A 13,799-nucleotide genomic window follows, 5' to 3' on the forward strand; every position below is an offset into this window, starting at 1 on the left:
TTCTTAGGATTGTGATGTTGCACGTTGTGATCTAGGCCACATTGTTGTCTGGGAGACTTCTCTTAATCACTTCTCCTCTTTCTGCAGACAATTTCTATCTGCGGAACCTTCCAGCTCAACCTACATTGCTTTCAACCAATCACAATTTCCCCAGCATTGCCCGGGCAGCACCTGGACATCCGATTGGCTCCTGCAGCCGGGACCGGGAGGCTGGGCATGGGCAGAAGTGCCACAAAGACTATGAGCGCTGTGCAGTGTCGAAGGATAAAGGAGCCAAGGGTGAGAGCAAGGAGCGAGTGGCTGAAGAGGAGGCCAAGGAGCGGCACAAGCTGGTGATGCCTATGACACCGGAAATCAACTGCAAGGAAGGGGCTCTCCAGCGGGGCTCTTGTGACAACCGACCCAAACACCTGCCCTCATGCCTGCTGAGCTCCAAGGTACTGAATGGTGACTCAGGCAAAGCCGTCCTCCCCAGTTGTGGCGGAGGCCTTCTACCACGCCATGCTGTTTCCCAGAGCCGTTGTGCCAAGGACCTTGGCCACCATGAGCCTCCTCAGTCCTACAGCGAGTGCCTGGAGCGAAGACAAATGTTGCATCACTCGGTCTCCTACACTGTCCCATCCAGTCTGCCCCCTGGGCCCCCTGCCCTGAGCACTACAACGGGCAGCTTCCCCTGCCTGCAGCTTCATTCCAGCCCAGATGGGATGTGTCCTCTGCAGGACAAGGCCAGCCGGGAGCTACGGATTAGCGGAGCCACTTTTGTGCCTTCGGTAGGCCACCTGACTGACAAGAGCCGCTCCTTTCAGGTCCCTTCAGAGCCCTGTGAGGGCAAAGAGCGCCCCCACGAGATGGGCCCAGAGCACCCCCCTACCTATGGCCACCATCATTTCTCTCACTTCAAAGCTGAGGGAAAAGTGGAGCGGAGGCTGGAATGGCCCCAGAATCCCAACGCCCGCCTGAAAGGGCTGGAGTACCTGAATAGCACTGGTTCCGACAGCCATTTTGGCAGCTTGCCCCACCAACCTAAGGGTGGGCATTTTGAGATGATACCACCTCAAGACTGTGCCCGACCTAACTCCCAAGAGACGCTGTGCAAACTCAGCCAGTCCTGCTGCACTTTAGACAAGGCCCCTAAGGAGCCGCCGGTTTCCAGCACCCAGAAAGTGGCTCGCATCCGCCACCAGCAGCATTTGCAGACCGAGATGGAGCAGGCAGGCGCTCACGCAGAATCCAAGCGCAAATCCATGGAGCTCAGCTCTCTGGGCTACAGTGGGCCCCACTTGCCACCGTGGCCAGTACAGGGCCAGGGCCCTCCTTTGTCCATGGCAGAGGAGAGAAAAGGCTCTTACTTGGACCCTTTTAGCAGCAGCCTCCAACAGGCTGCACTCATGACCCAGGGTTCTGTGCTCACGCAGGAAATGCAGACCCCTCCTGACGAAGTGTCAGCCATGAAAAACTTGCTCAAATACAGCAACCAAGCACTTATCGTGGGCCAGAAGGCTCCTTACGTGGGGCTAGGCAGCCTCAAGGGCAGCTGTGCCCATCAGGATGGGGGCAAACATTTGGGGACCAAAGGACAGCAGGATCTGGAACGTTCAGACTGTGCCCGCAGCAGAGACCATGACCTGGGCCACGGAGATGGCGAGGTGCGTCAGCCTCCAGTGGGCATTGCTGTGGCTGTGGCTCGTCAAAAGGACACATTAAGTCGGCCAGAGCCAGCCTATGGATCTAGCTCCAGTCGGCAGAGCCGGACTGCCATGGGCCTCAAAGGTAATCAGCATTAAAGAATAAAATAATAAGCAGTTGATGTTTTACAAACTATGTGATTTGCGGCGGGGGGGGTGGCGCGGCGGTGTGTGTGGAGGGGGAGAGATACACACATAAATTGTGCTTCCTTTCATAATTCTATCACTGCTCTCTCCTACAGGAGATACAAGCATTGGCCTAAGCATGCCTTTTCCCCCACCAACATAAGTACCATTAGTGCTCTGTGGTTTGTATGATTGAAGAGGGATCTTCTCTTCTGCCTTGTACATTAAAGGGCCGGGAGGGGGGCGGGCGGGGGGGATGGGTGTTAGCCTTGGGAGATTTGGAAGTGGGGAATAGGAGACGTATGAGCAGGAGACTAGGCAGTGGCGTGGCCCTCTTGATTCAAGAAGCCCCTTTTGTATTAACATATGAAACAGGCTTCAGCCTGAAGCCAAATATTAAATGCATTCAGCACCTTCCCTCTCATTCATGGCCTTCCACTTTGGAAATTAAACCCTCCAGCCCTTGAATTTAGCTAAAGGCTTTTAAGAAAGTTAGGTCCTGGATTCTATCTTCAGTCTTGTGGAAATCCCGTCTAGATCAGTGGTGAAATCTAAAATTTGTTACTACCGGTTCTGTGGGTGTGGCATGGTGGTGGTGGTGGGGGGGGGAATTATGTGACTGGGTGGGCGTGGCCAATTTTTTTTTTTTACTTTTAAAAGTATTTTTTCTACAACCTCTTCGGCGAAGAGTATAAAAAAATGCTTTCAAAAGACTCTGACGATCCCAGCTGAGCTGCCTGATCGGCAGAGGCTTTTTTAAAAAGCCTCTGCCAATCAGGCAACTCAGCTGGGAAAGTCAGAGGCATTTAAAAGAAAAAAAGGGTTTTTTTCTTTTAAAAGCCTTTGACGAGCCCAGCTGAGCCGCGTGATCATCAGAGGCTTTTTTTTTTTTACTTTTAAAAGCATTTTTTCAGCCGAAGAGGTTGTAGAAAAAATGCTTTTAAAAGTAAAAAAAAGCCTCTGATGATTGTGTGGCTCAGCTGGGCAATGGGGGGTCAGGGATTTTTGCTACCGGTTCTCCGAACTACCCGCCTCCATCGCTACTGGATCGGGCGATCCGGTTTGAACCGGGAGCATTTCACGTCCTGGGATCTATTTTCAAGAGCATCTTTCCCCTCTTTTTTCCTGGGTTTTGTTGTCAGCTCTGCTAGGTAAACCAGACCAGGAAGACTAGAACTACCTTTACTGAGGTAGGTTGTAGTAACAGAATCTTGCAAGAGTGATGGTACTGTACCTCCCCTTCTTATATGCCAGTGAATGAGAGGGTTGTCTGCCTGAGCCGCTTCCGAATATTATTTTTTTTCTTAGAGCTCAAAACATGTTTTAGCCCCTTTGCCTTGGTAACTGTTCTTGCATATACTGTATATATCCATCAATGTCATCATTGTCTTTACTCTCTTGATTCTCTACTTGCTCCTATCACCAGGAGTATGGGAGACCCTCCACTCACATCCCTGGCCATCAATTTCAGAAGCTGATATTCATCTCTGCTCTCCCATTCTGTTTTTCACAGCTGGCACAGCGAGGCCAATGCATGTCATCGATCTGGATGCTGAGGAAGAACGGAACCGGCTGTGTGAGGAGCGTTTGGGGCTTGCGGGGAGAGACCTCCTGCTTCAGTAAGGAGCTTCTTAGCCCAACTACTGGAGAAGGGAAGGGGGATTAAACACTGTCTTGGTAGTGGTTAGTAATAATTTGTAATTAGACTGGGTGTGCCGGTGGAGGGCACTTAGCCAAGCTTACTTGCATCCCAGAAAAAAATGCTATGACTGACATCTTTCAATTAGCATTAAAATTGTCCAATGATGGATCTTTCCTTATGAGAGCCAGTTTGTTGTTGCTATTGTTGTCATTGTTGTTATTCTGCAATGCAAACCATTTCCCAAAATTAAGTTTATAAGATAATTTATACATTAAAGGATGATGCATCTATACCAGGAGTGTCAAACTGGTGGCCCATGGGCTAGATGCGCCATGTGCAGGCCATTCCCAGCCCAGCTCTGTGAAGGGAAAAAACGTCGCGATATGTCACGTGACGGCAACGTGACGCTACGAGTTTGACGCCCGTGGTCTATAATTCTTTGGCCAGGACAAGGGATCTCTTTATCCCAGCGGACCTGCATTTCTTTTATTTGTGCTTCTAATTTGTCAGGGATAACAAAGATCTTGTGGAATTTGCCCGAATCCACCCATCAAGCAGTTGTCCTGGAGACCTCACCCCTCATCTGATGATTGCAGGCGGTTCCTCATTGCAGTCCAGCCAACTGGGAGGAGATCCAGCAGCCCATACCCATCCTGCTCATGCACATTGGTTGCCTCGGACACGTAGCCCTTCGCTTTGGATGGGTGGACACTCCTATGGTCAGTCAAGTAAACAGTATATATCTAAAACGGAAATTTTATCTGGATTTCATGGCTTCATGGACTTGTTCTTTTATTTCTGACCTATCAGGGAAACACGCCTGCGCTACCACTTTTAATCCAGCCTCCCACAGAATTCAGTTCAAAAAACCTGAAGGTTCTTAGTACCTCTTTTTGCTTCAAAAACCTGTCTTCTTGTATCCCATCCTTTACTTTTTCCAATCTCCTTCCATGACTCCTTTCTGCAGAGATGAACAAATCTTTAGGTGGCCAAGAAATGACATTTTATAGTGGGCAGAATGCACAGAGAAAGTGTTACACATGGGAAGGGCTGGAATTTTTGAATATTTTCCAATTTTATGAGGGTAGGAGGCATTGTTATACCTATCTTAGATCTTACACTAAGTTTCCATGTATCTTGTGACGAGAAAATCCATGCCACTGATTTTGACCAATCACTCATTGAAAATTTAATGAAGTGTTGGAAACATAAAGAAGAAGCTTTGAGGCTGCCTTTTCCCCATGCTCTGCTTGAATAGGGGATGATGAGAGATCTAAACTGACCTTAACTTATAAACATAGGTACTATTGGGGTCAAGGGCCAGTGGAGTCAAGGGCAACTTTGCTATTCCAACCGACTAATTGCACTATTCCAGATATTACAGGAAGCCTACATGGAAATTAATCTGCAATAATGTTTGACTCATACTATAGCCAATCCTGTCAGTGTTCAGCAAGAAACTGAATAGACATAAATGATTTCCTATATAGAATTGTATAACATACAGAGAAACTCCAGAATGAGCCTCTGGATTCTTGTATTCATTTATGTCCAGTGATTTAACTCAGGGTGGTAAAATGGTTAAAGGGTTAAACTAGGAGTGAGTGGGTAGACTCTGATTCTAGTTCATGCTCAGCTTTGGAAGCTTATTGGGTGTCTTATAGACTTCATTTCTTCACTGCATAACCTCACAAGGTAGATAATTGTGAAGAAAAATAGGAGAAATGGTTGCTATATATGCCCATCTTGAGGGGAAGGAAGGAAGGAAAAGAAAGAAGGAAGGAAGGAAGGAAGGAAGGAAGGAAGGAAGGAAAGAGAAAGAAAGAAAGAAAGAAAGAAAGAAAGAAAGAAAGAAAGAAAGAAAGAAAGAAAGAAAAAGAAAAAACACAGTCTCCTGTCAAGATCTCAGCTAACTGCACGGGAGACACAGGTGGAAGTAGCAACACTATTCTCACTTTTTAACATAGACCCCCACCATCACCATTTATTGCTTGATACCTTTTTTCCTATTTTGGTGAGTACACAAAGCAATTAACATCCTTGTCAAAATAAAAAACAGACTATAAAAAGTTAAAAATACATATGGAAACTGATGCTAAAATCTATTAACAATCTATTATCTATGTTGTTCCATGGGATGAATCCACACCCAACCTATGATGGATGAAAAGTTAAAGGATTGTGATTGTGAACAAGCAAAAAATGTGTCCCTGTAAAACTCCTTTCCCTGGAGAAGATGGGGTTGCTATGTGGACATGGGTGAAATACACTAGGCTTTATCTCACGTCAACAAAAATGTTTTCTCTCCTAACTTATTCCAGGCATCGGGCATCCTGCTTTGCATCAGAACCTGCCACCTGGTTTTCCCCCTTCTATGCCCAGTGCCATGCAACCCGTCTTCCCTCTATCACAGGAGCCACCTGCTCAGCTAGTTATCCTGCCCTCTGAGCCTCCAGCCCATGGAGCCCCCCACACCCTGGGTAAGTGAAAGCCAGAGAGAATTAGCTGTGGCCTATTCCCTGGGTTGTAGGTAAAGGTCCTTCTCCTGCAAGAATAGAGGCAAAGGGTGTGGCTCCTGGCTTTGTTTACTCCTCTGATTGTCTCTCCTGTTTCTCTGCAGCTGAGGTGATGGATCAGGCATCTATCTGGCCATCCATGTATCCTAGCCGGGGGCCTGGTTCTCACCTACAGCACACAGGACAACTCCCTGTCTACTCCCGCACTCAGTTCCTGCGTCAGCAAGAACTCTATGCCTTGCAGCAGCAACAGCAGCAACAGCAACAGCGTGCAGCACAGGCATTGGAAGTGCAGCGGCACACTCACAGCCAGGTAGGCATGCGAAAAAGATGGCATTACTGATGTCGCCTCCTGGTAACTCTTACTGGAAAGTTGGAAAAACAGCAAAGAGCCCCAGCTTTCTGAGCATCTGGATAATCAGGGTGTAGGAATTAGACTGACAATCCTTCCTTAAGATGTCCGAAACCTGGCTTTTTCCCCAGGACCTTGGCAGCTAAGAAGTTGAGAGCCCATCTAAGGGCATTGTGGATGTTGATACAGTTGTGCTGCCCCAGCTGTAATACATTTTGGATTTTATTGATATTTGTATTGCTGATTTTTGTTGTTTGCTGCCCGGAGCTATTAATAATAAATAGGCAAACTGTGATCAAATCTTGTTCTTTGTAAAATAATCCAGACACCATAAAGCTCCTTTAATACAGATAGTTCCATGCGGTCCAGATCCCAGGATGATGCAGACACACATAGATTTATTGCAGGAAGGTGGTGGTTTAAAGTAATTTAGCCATTTACAAAACACCTATGTGCAACAGAAGATGAATACATGGAGAAATTGTGTTCTAACCAATTGATGGAAAAACCTATGCAAACAATAGTGCTTGGCCAGATCCCGAATGAGGAAGTAATTTCCTGAGTTCACTTCAAGGGAAGTGATATCGGCTAGAGATCTATACTAATCTTCCTGTTGCTTCTAGTTGTGAGATTGCGATAATGATGGAATCCAACATCATATTGAGATGAAGAACTTGTTTCCTGATTCCAAAGTCTCTCTTTCAAGGCCTTGCGTACAAAATAATGTATGCTATGTTGTGTTGACCCTTTGGATCCAATTTTATGTTTGGTTCATTCAGTTTCCAAAAAGATATCCTTGAAAAATTATGGGGGTATGTTAATTAGAGAGTTGGTTAATTAAAATTGTCAGGTTCAGAGAACAGGGCTTCTTCTCTCCGTGTAGGTGTTTGAGTAGCAGCAATTTAAACATTTTGGAGGAGAAAGTTCCCTACATAATTGAATTTGCATAATTTTTGTTGCAGAACCTGAATGCTTTTAAGGCAGAATTCTGCTTGCTTGCCACATAAGCCCAGTCCCAGTTCCTGCATGCACACTCCAAGACAGAAGAGTAGAAAACATAAGCTAGCCATCCTCTCAAATATTTCTGATTCCCTGTTGAGCACATTGAAATTGTTCTTGGCATAGGACCCGGGTACCTTCGAGACCGACCACCAATAGCCTCCCACTGGTCAGTTCGCTCCCACAGAGAGGGTCTCCTCAGGGTGCCATTGGCCAAGTTATGCCAGCTGGGGGAGGGCCTTCTCTGTGGGAGCCCCAGCCCTGTGGAATGAACTGCCCCCGGAAGTGCGTAAGATCTCCGACCTCCGGGCATTTCGCTGTGCACTCAAGACCCTGTTGTTCCGCCAGGCCGGGCTATCAACATAATAATTTTAAATTGGGTGTTTTAAATTTCGGGGGTTTTAAATTGAGCCGAATTATTTAATAATTTTAAATTATTTTAATTGATGTTTGTCTTGTGCTTTTAATAGGCTGTACACCGCCCTGAGTCCTTCGGGAGAAGGGCGGTATAGAAATAAAATTCTTCTTCTTCTTCTTATTCTTCTTCCTGTTTTTGCTCTGGAGGGATACAATCTCCAGAAGACCACCGAGTCAGCCTAAGGATAGGATTGCACATTGGCTATGATACCAGCTGTGGTGTTGTGTAAGGGTACACAGTGACATGCTCCACGAGTCAATCCTTAATTTATAGGTTGTTGGAACCACATGGAAGTCTTAAGACATGCACACTAATAGTACCGACTATTGAGCTTATTGCTGCCTGTGTCATTATTTATGTGGGATTGATGTACTTATTGACTATCCATCTCTTTCTCTTCCCTCGCCTACTTAATAGCGGAAGCTAGAAGAGCCCCCACCAGAGCTGGAGTTGCCAGGTCCTGAAAAGCCACTCAAACCATCTCACAAAGCAGTTGCCTTAAACGCTCCCCCGAAGGGCCTGTCCCCAGCAGCTGCCTGCTCAGTCAAGCTCTCGTCATGCTGCCATCCACCCAAATGCCCTGGTCCCTGCACTTTACCTGTCTGCCCTGCTGTGGTCCCACGCTCCCCTGCTGTAAGTCCAGTACCCTCCCAGAATTCTACGGGTCCTGAAGCTGTGGATAAGCAGCCTGAAGGGCGGCCAGCCCAGGACTATCCTAAATCACTGGAACCAGGTAAAGATTCATTCATAGCAGGCTGAGAACTGGGATGAGAAATGGCCTCTCTTTTCTTGGCTTTGCGGTCTGTTGGGTTATTTTAACCTAGGCTGTCTGTTGAAAGGTTTAGCTGTTTGTATGTTTTTTTTTTCTACATTGGTATGTCACCCAAAGTCCATTGAATGTGGGTGGCCCATAAATTAATCATAATCATAATAAACATCTGGAGCACCACTGGAGCACCATTGGCATGGACCAAATCGTCAGCAGTCAATTGCAAAAGGCAGCTCTCCTTGGAACAGCTTACATCCTGAGGCAATACCTTTGGTATTATTAAATGACAACTTCTACACTGGGTACAATTGATAGGTGGACACAAATGCTAAATCCAGGCTAAACCTCTGGGTGACTGTGCAACCAACGACAAGTACAAGGCCACACTGCTTGGATCTGCAGATACTGTATACTATGCCAATACATTATGACATCCTAGATTCTTGGGAAGAAGTTGATGCATATGAAGACCAACACCATCCAAAGAACTGGCAGCTGCATGATTTCACGTTGCTCTGTATATAATGATAATAAAAAGGATCTAGCAAACATTTGGTATAGTTCTGTAATCCAACAGTTTAAATTCAATTAAGAGCACACTGAAGAAAGGATGACTTGCTAGTAAAGATTCTGGAAGGCACAAAGGATGGCTCACTGATCAATAATTTTTTATAGCACTGTCTTGTTTCAGCTTGTTATAATAGGACAGATACAAACTCTTGTGGTTATAGAGAGGTGCTTGACAAACGAAGTGAAAACAGGAAGCTTTTTGGGGTTGGACAACTATGTTAAAAGTCTTCGAATCTGGAGATGGAACCTTTCAAAGGTAGTTGGAACCAAAGTACACTTCACCTACTAATAATTACTAGCAAGGGAACAAGGATTTTTACACATGGAAGATTGCTCTTCCATGTAGTTTTCCTGTTACTGTTGAGTGTAAGGAAGCAGCAGTGTGTTTAAATTATACCATAGCTGATCATGAGCCGCAGCAGTGAGGATGATTGTATTATGGATACATAGGCTGCCTATATTGTATATATTGTAAGCTCAGAAATCAAAGGGACTTATGTAGTATTTCCATTGTCCACAATCAGGACCTCAGAATCTTGATGTTGGATTTTCCTTCCTCAAAATGAATCTCCCGCAATCTCGGCATTTCATTTCATTTCATTTCATTTTTTTTTCTTTTCTTTTTGAGACAATTCTGCAGAATATATCATGCGAATTTGAGCAATTTAGTACAAATAGAATTTTTCATACAGTCCGTAGAGAAAAATGAATATTGTCAAGTGGTATTGCTGATTGTGGCGGCTGTATTTGAGACTATTAATACTTGCTATGGATTTGGAGAGATAGTCAGCTAGTCCCCTGCCATGCTTTACTCTGGGACTCTTCTTCTCTTTGTAGATCTTCCTCCTGGTTATACTTATCCTGTGGCTGGTCTGGGCTATGCATCACCATTTCCCCGGGACCCAGCTGATCCTGACACTATGCAAACTGTTTCTACAGCAGCTGAGCCTGAACAGTCACGCACCTTTCCACCAGAGCAGGAGCCACGCTGCGAGGCAGAAGCTAGCCCACCCAGTGGGACTGGGGACTCTGAAGTGGAACCCACCCATGCTCACCCTCCACATCTACTTGTCCATCCCCAGAGACCAAGCTCCACTGAAACGATTAAGGATACCCCAAATTGCTCCCTGCTGGTCAGGGATAGCTCAGATGACTTGGATTCTACCCAAAAAGAACATCAGGAGGACCCTAGCTCAGATGCTGCCACGCCAGGACCTTCCCCTGAAGTAATAACTACGGAAGAGAGTCCTGTTGCAGCATTGGAAGTTGACTGTCAGGAAGCTGAGAGTAATGTTGTCTTACCCGATGATCCATCAACACAGACTGATGTACAGGTAGCACCATATGGCCTGGATGCCCTTATTGCTGCCAGCATCAACTTGGGTGAACTCCCAGACCTGGAATCCCCATCTTCTGCAGCTTCCCTTCCCTTGTCCTCTTCGTCCAGCTCAGGGATTCCTGGCATTGCCCTGCTCAGTGAGCTGGCTGAACTGGAACTCTGTCAGCGGCACTGTGATTCAGGTAGGGAAACAACAGATCATTCTGATTCCTTCCCTCCACCTCAGAGCAGGGAGGTGGAAAAAAATGGGCATTCGCTTCTTTCTTGGCACCTATTTTTATTGGTATCTGAAAATTGCTGGTTTCTTCAGCTCATGAGGGCAACTTGTAAAAAAAAAAAAAAAAGGCACTTCCCATCTAAGGCAAAGGCAGAGCCAAATATCAGATGTCAGCAATGGAATGAGAAGTTCCCTTTTCCCATATCCTAATCCTGCCTCCTGACTAGCCAGCAGGGAATTGATAAAGGAATACTTATGAAGGTATGACAATGAACTGGAAGCTGAACATTTGCTCATGATGTGAGGATTATCTAGGGACCAGGACTAGAAATTCTAGAATCTTTTCCCAGACCTTGGAAAAAAAGATGTCCATGCTTGTCCTCTTGGGATGTATAATAGATGTTTTTGCACACATGCTAGGGCCTATTCCCCTATTTCTTTCCATTAGCTTTTCAGTGTTTCATGGAACAGCTGCTAATCAAATGCCAGATTCCCAAGCATGATGTAAGTTCTCCCTTCCCATCAAGTGTCACTCAAATAGTCCCATCCAGAGTTGTACAGTAGGAGGGAGATCCCAAGGGACACCTAGTCCTTTTTGTAAAATAATAATTTTATTAAAAATTATAATTGAAAACGCAAACCAATACAAACAAAATGTAAAAAATAAAAAGAATAAAAAAAATAGAAAAGAAAGAAAAATATTAGAAATATAAAAATACAGTAAAGAAAATAAATAGATAAAACGATTTTTCTTTTCATCACAAATATAAACAATTTTAGTAATTTATTACCTCTTAAAATATAGCAAGCAATCTCTTCTTCCCATATCTCATCTCTTTTCTATAAATAAATCCTTTAAGGCCTTGTTCAATCCTGGTCATGTCTATGATATCTATTTTAACTTTGAACCAACTTTATATTCCTTCCTTTTACTTTTTTATCAATCCCTTCCAATAATTTATTTATTTATTTATTTATTGGTTCGATTTATATGCCGCCCTACACAACTGGTTAGAAAGGAATCCCCTCTTTCTCTTTTAGAAAAATAGACCAAAAATTGTGTCTTATCTATCCTAATCATGACCAGGTCCCAGATTGGTTAGGAGATAAAGTGAACTATTCAGACATGAGCTAAACTATTCCTCTTCAATGCCTTCTGCTTCTTTCCTCAGATGAACTGTATTTTACCTTAGAACCCTGCATGCTGATATGCTATTATCCCACTCTGACTTTTGAGCACAGCTGGGTTTACTAGAGCTGAGGTGGCACAGTGGTTAGAGTGCAGTTCTGCAGGCTAGTTCTGCTGACTGCCGGCTGCCTGCAATTTGGCAGTTTGAATCTCATCAGGCTCAAGGTTGACTCAGCCTTCCATCCTTCAGAGGTGGGTAAAATGAGGACCCAGATTGTTGGGGGCAATATGCTGACACTGTAAACTGCTTAGAGAGGGCTGTAAAAGCACTATGAAGCAGTATATAAGTCCAAGTGCTATTGCTACAAGCCAGCATTTGCATAACCTCTGGTATTATGAATGATTGAAAGTTGTGAATTGCTGCATGTAAACAAAAATGGTACATAATCTCATGTAGGTCATTGTTTTAGAGTAGACATACCATGTTAACGGCAGTACAGACTTTTTGAAATGCGTACAACTTTGAAAGTCTCACAAATCAATAGAGGGAATCATGCACCTTTCAAAATGTTCACCAGCCAGGAGAGAAGTGTCCATCAGGCTACTTAAGCCTAGCACTAGGGAATATAGTAAATTCCCACTCAGAGGCCAAATTTGGAGGATTGCCCAACAACCAGATGAAATCAGGGTAGGTATTAGAATTGTTGCACTTGCTTGGGCCTTGCTGATGATCACTATGCCTCTTAATTTTGAAAGCTTGGAAAGCAAGAGCCTTGGACTTCATTACTGCATACTGTGTGTAGAAAGCAATAGAGTTGTGTGGTGGGACCAGTTTCCCTGTTGGATTTTGAATTGCGAATTAATTTGGGATGGGGCTTGCTTATTATAAGCATCCTAGACTGGCCTATTACTATGAGGCCTTGCATGCTTGGAAAGCTGGGGAACAGCATATTTGACTGGTCTGTTACCAGATTTACTTTGATGTCTCCTGTTTTCAGAACGTCTTAATTCTCGAGAAGTATCTCACATTCCCTGCTTATGAATAATAATGGCCTCTTTGCTAAAGCTAATAATAATCACAACCATCCAATATCATTTGAGTAGTGAAAGTCCTTCTTTTTTGTCCCTACACCTTTCTGCTGCTGTTTCAAGCCTCCCACTTCCTGCCTACCCAGTGGCGAGGTTTACACCAACCCACATATGCAGATGGTTATCATCCCCTGTGGCTAAGCGACGTCTGTGCTTTTCATCTGTACACCAACGGTTATTGCTCACACACCAAAACCGTTCTTGCCCACAGTGGAACGGAAACCGCATACAAGGGCTCCCCTATGTGCCTTCTCATACGTGTGCGCGGGCACTTTCACAAGCAGATGCACTTGTATACAAAGAGCAACAGCCCATGAGGGAGAGGTGTATGAATGCATGAGTCCTTAAAGAGGTACACCCACACATGCATACTGCAGGGTGTTTGCTTGTTTTTTTAAATGTCCATGGTTACCCTTTTTCCGCTTGTATATCTTCATGCAGAGGCTGGCCCCCTCAGCTCTCCCTATTTGAGCAACTGTTTCCCTCCTTCCTGAACACGTCTTCTACTTCTGAGGCTATTTCCAATAGGCCCTTTTTTCCTTAAATTCTGGCAATGATAACTTCTCTTGCTGTCCCAAATGGGCTTCTCAGGTCTCCTGCTTGGGCAGGTGACATCCTAAAAACTTTCCCTCTGTGTGAAGGGACTTCGGATGTCTTCCGCAAAGAAATACGAACAAGGACCTGGTTTTAAACAATGGTCTGGGAAGAGCTTTCTGCTTTTCTAAATGTTGCAAGCCAACTTTTTCTACGTCCTGGCTCTCTTTCAGCCCTTCATAACAGAGGGGGGATAGCAGCGTGGTGTGTCTGGGAAGAGGAAAGACAGGGTCTTTTCAAGAGACGGGGTAGATTGTGAGATGCCACCAAATATGCATAGAAGCCCAAGACACATACCTTCATCCAGTCACTAGGGGTGGCATATGAATTCAGAGATGTTACAAGATGAAGTAT

General features: G+C 44.9%; 1 protein-coding gene across 12 annotated transcripts in view; it reads left to right on the forward strand.

The window, feature by feature from the left end:
• BAHCC1 (BAH domain and coiled-coil containing 1) overlaps window positions 1-13,799 on the forward strand; it is a 126,107-nt gene that overhangs the window by 83,149 nt on the left and 29,159 nt on the right. For all 12 annotated transcript variants that reach the window (XM_034412764.3, XM_087887065.1, XM_034412763.3 and 9 more), the window contains 7 exons: window positions 88-1,770; window positions 3,325-3,430; window positions 3,964-4,172; window positions 5,775-5,933; window positions 6,074-6,282; window positions 8,156-8,471; window positions 9,915-10,598. In XM_034412764.3, the coding sequence (XP_034268655.2) occupies window positions 88-1,770; window positions 3,325-3,430; window positions 3,964-4,172; window positions 5,775-5,933; window positions 6,074-6,282; window positions 8,156-8,471; window positions 9,915-10,598 (3,366 nt within the window). The remainder of the gene's footprint in view (window positions 1-87; window positions 1,771-3,324; window positions 3,431-3,963; window positions 4,173-5,774; window positions 5,934-6,073; window positions 6,283-8,155; window positions 8,472-9,914; window positions 10,599-13,799) is intronic.

This window comes from Pantherophis guttatus, chromosome 2 (assembly GCF_059756535.1).
Source record: "Pantherophis guttatus breed Tessera chromosome 2, ASM5975653v1, whole genome shotgun sequence".
In the NCBI taxonomy this organism is placed as follows: domain Eukaryota; kingdom Metazoa; phylum Chordata; class Lepidosauria; order Squamata; family Colubridae; genus Pantherophis; species Pantherophis guttatus.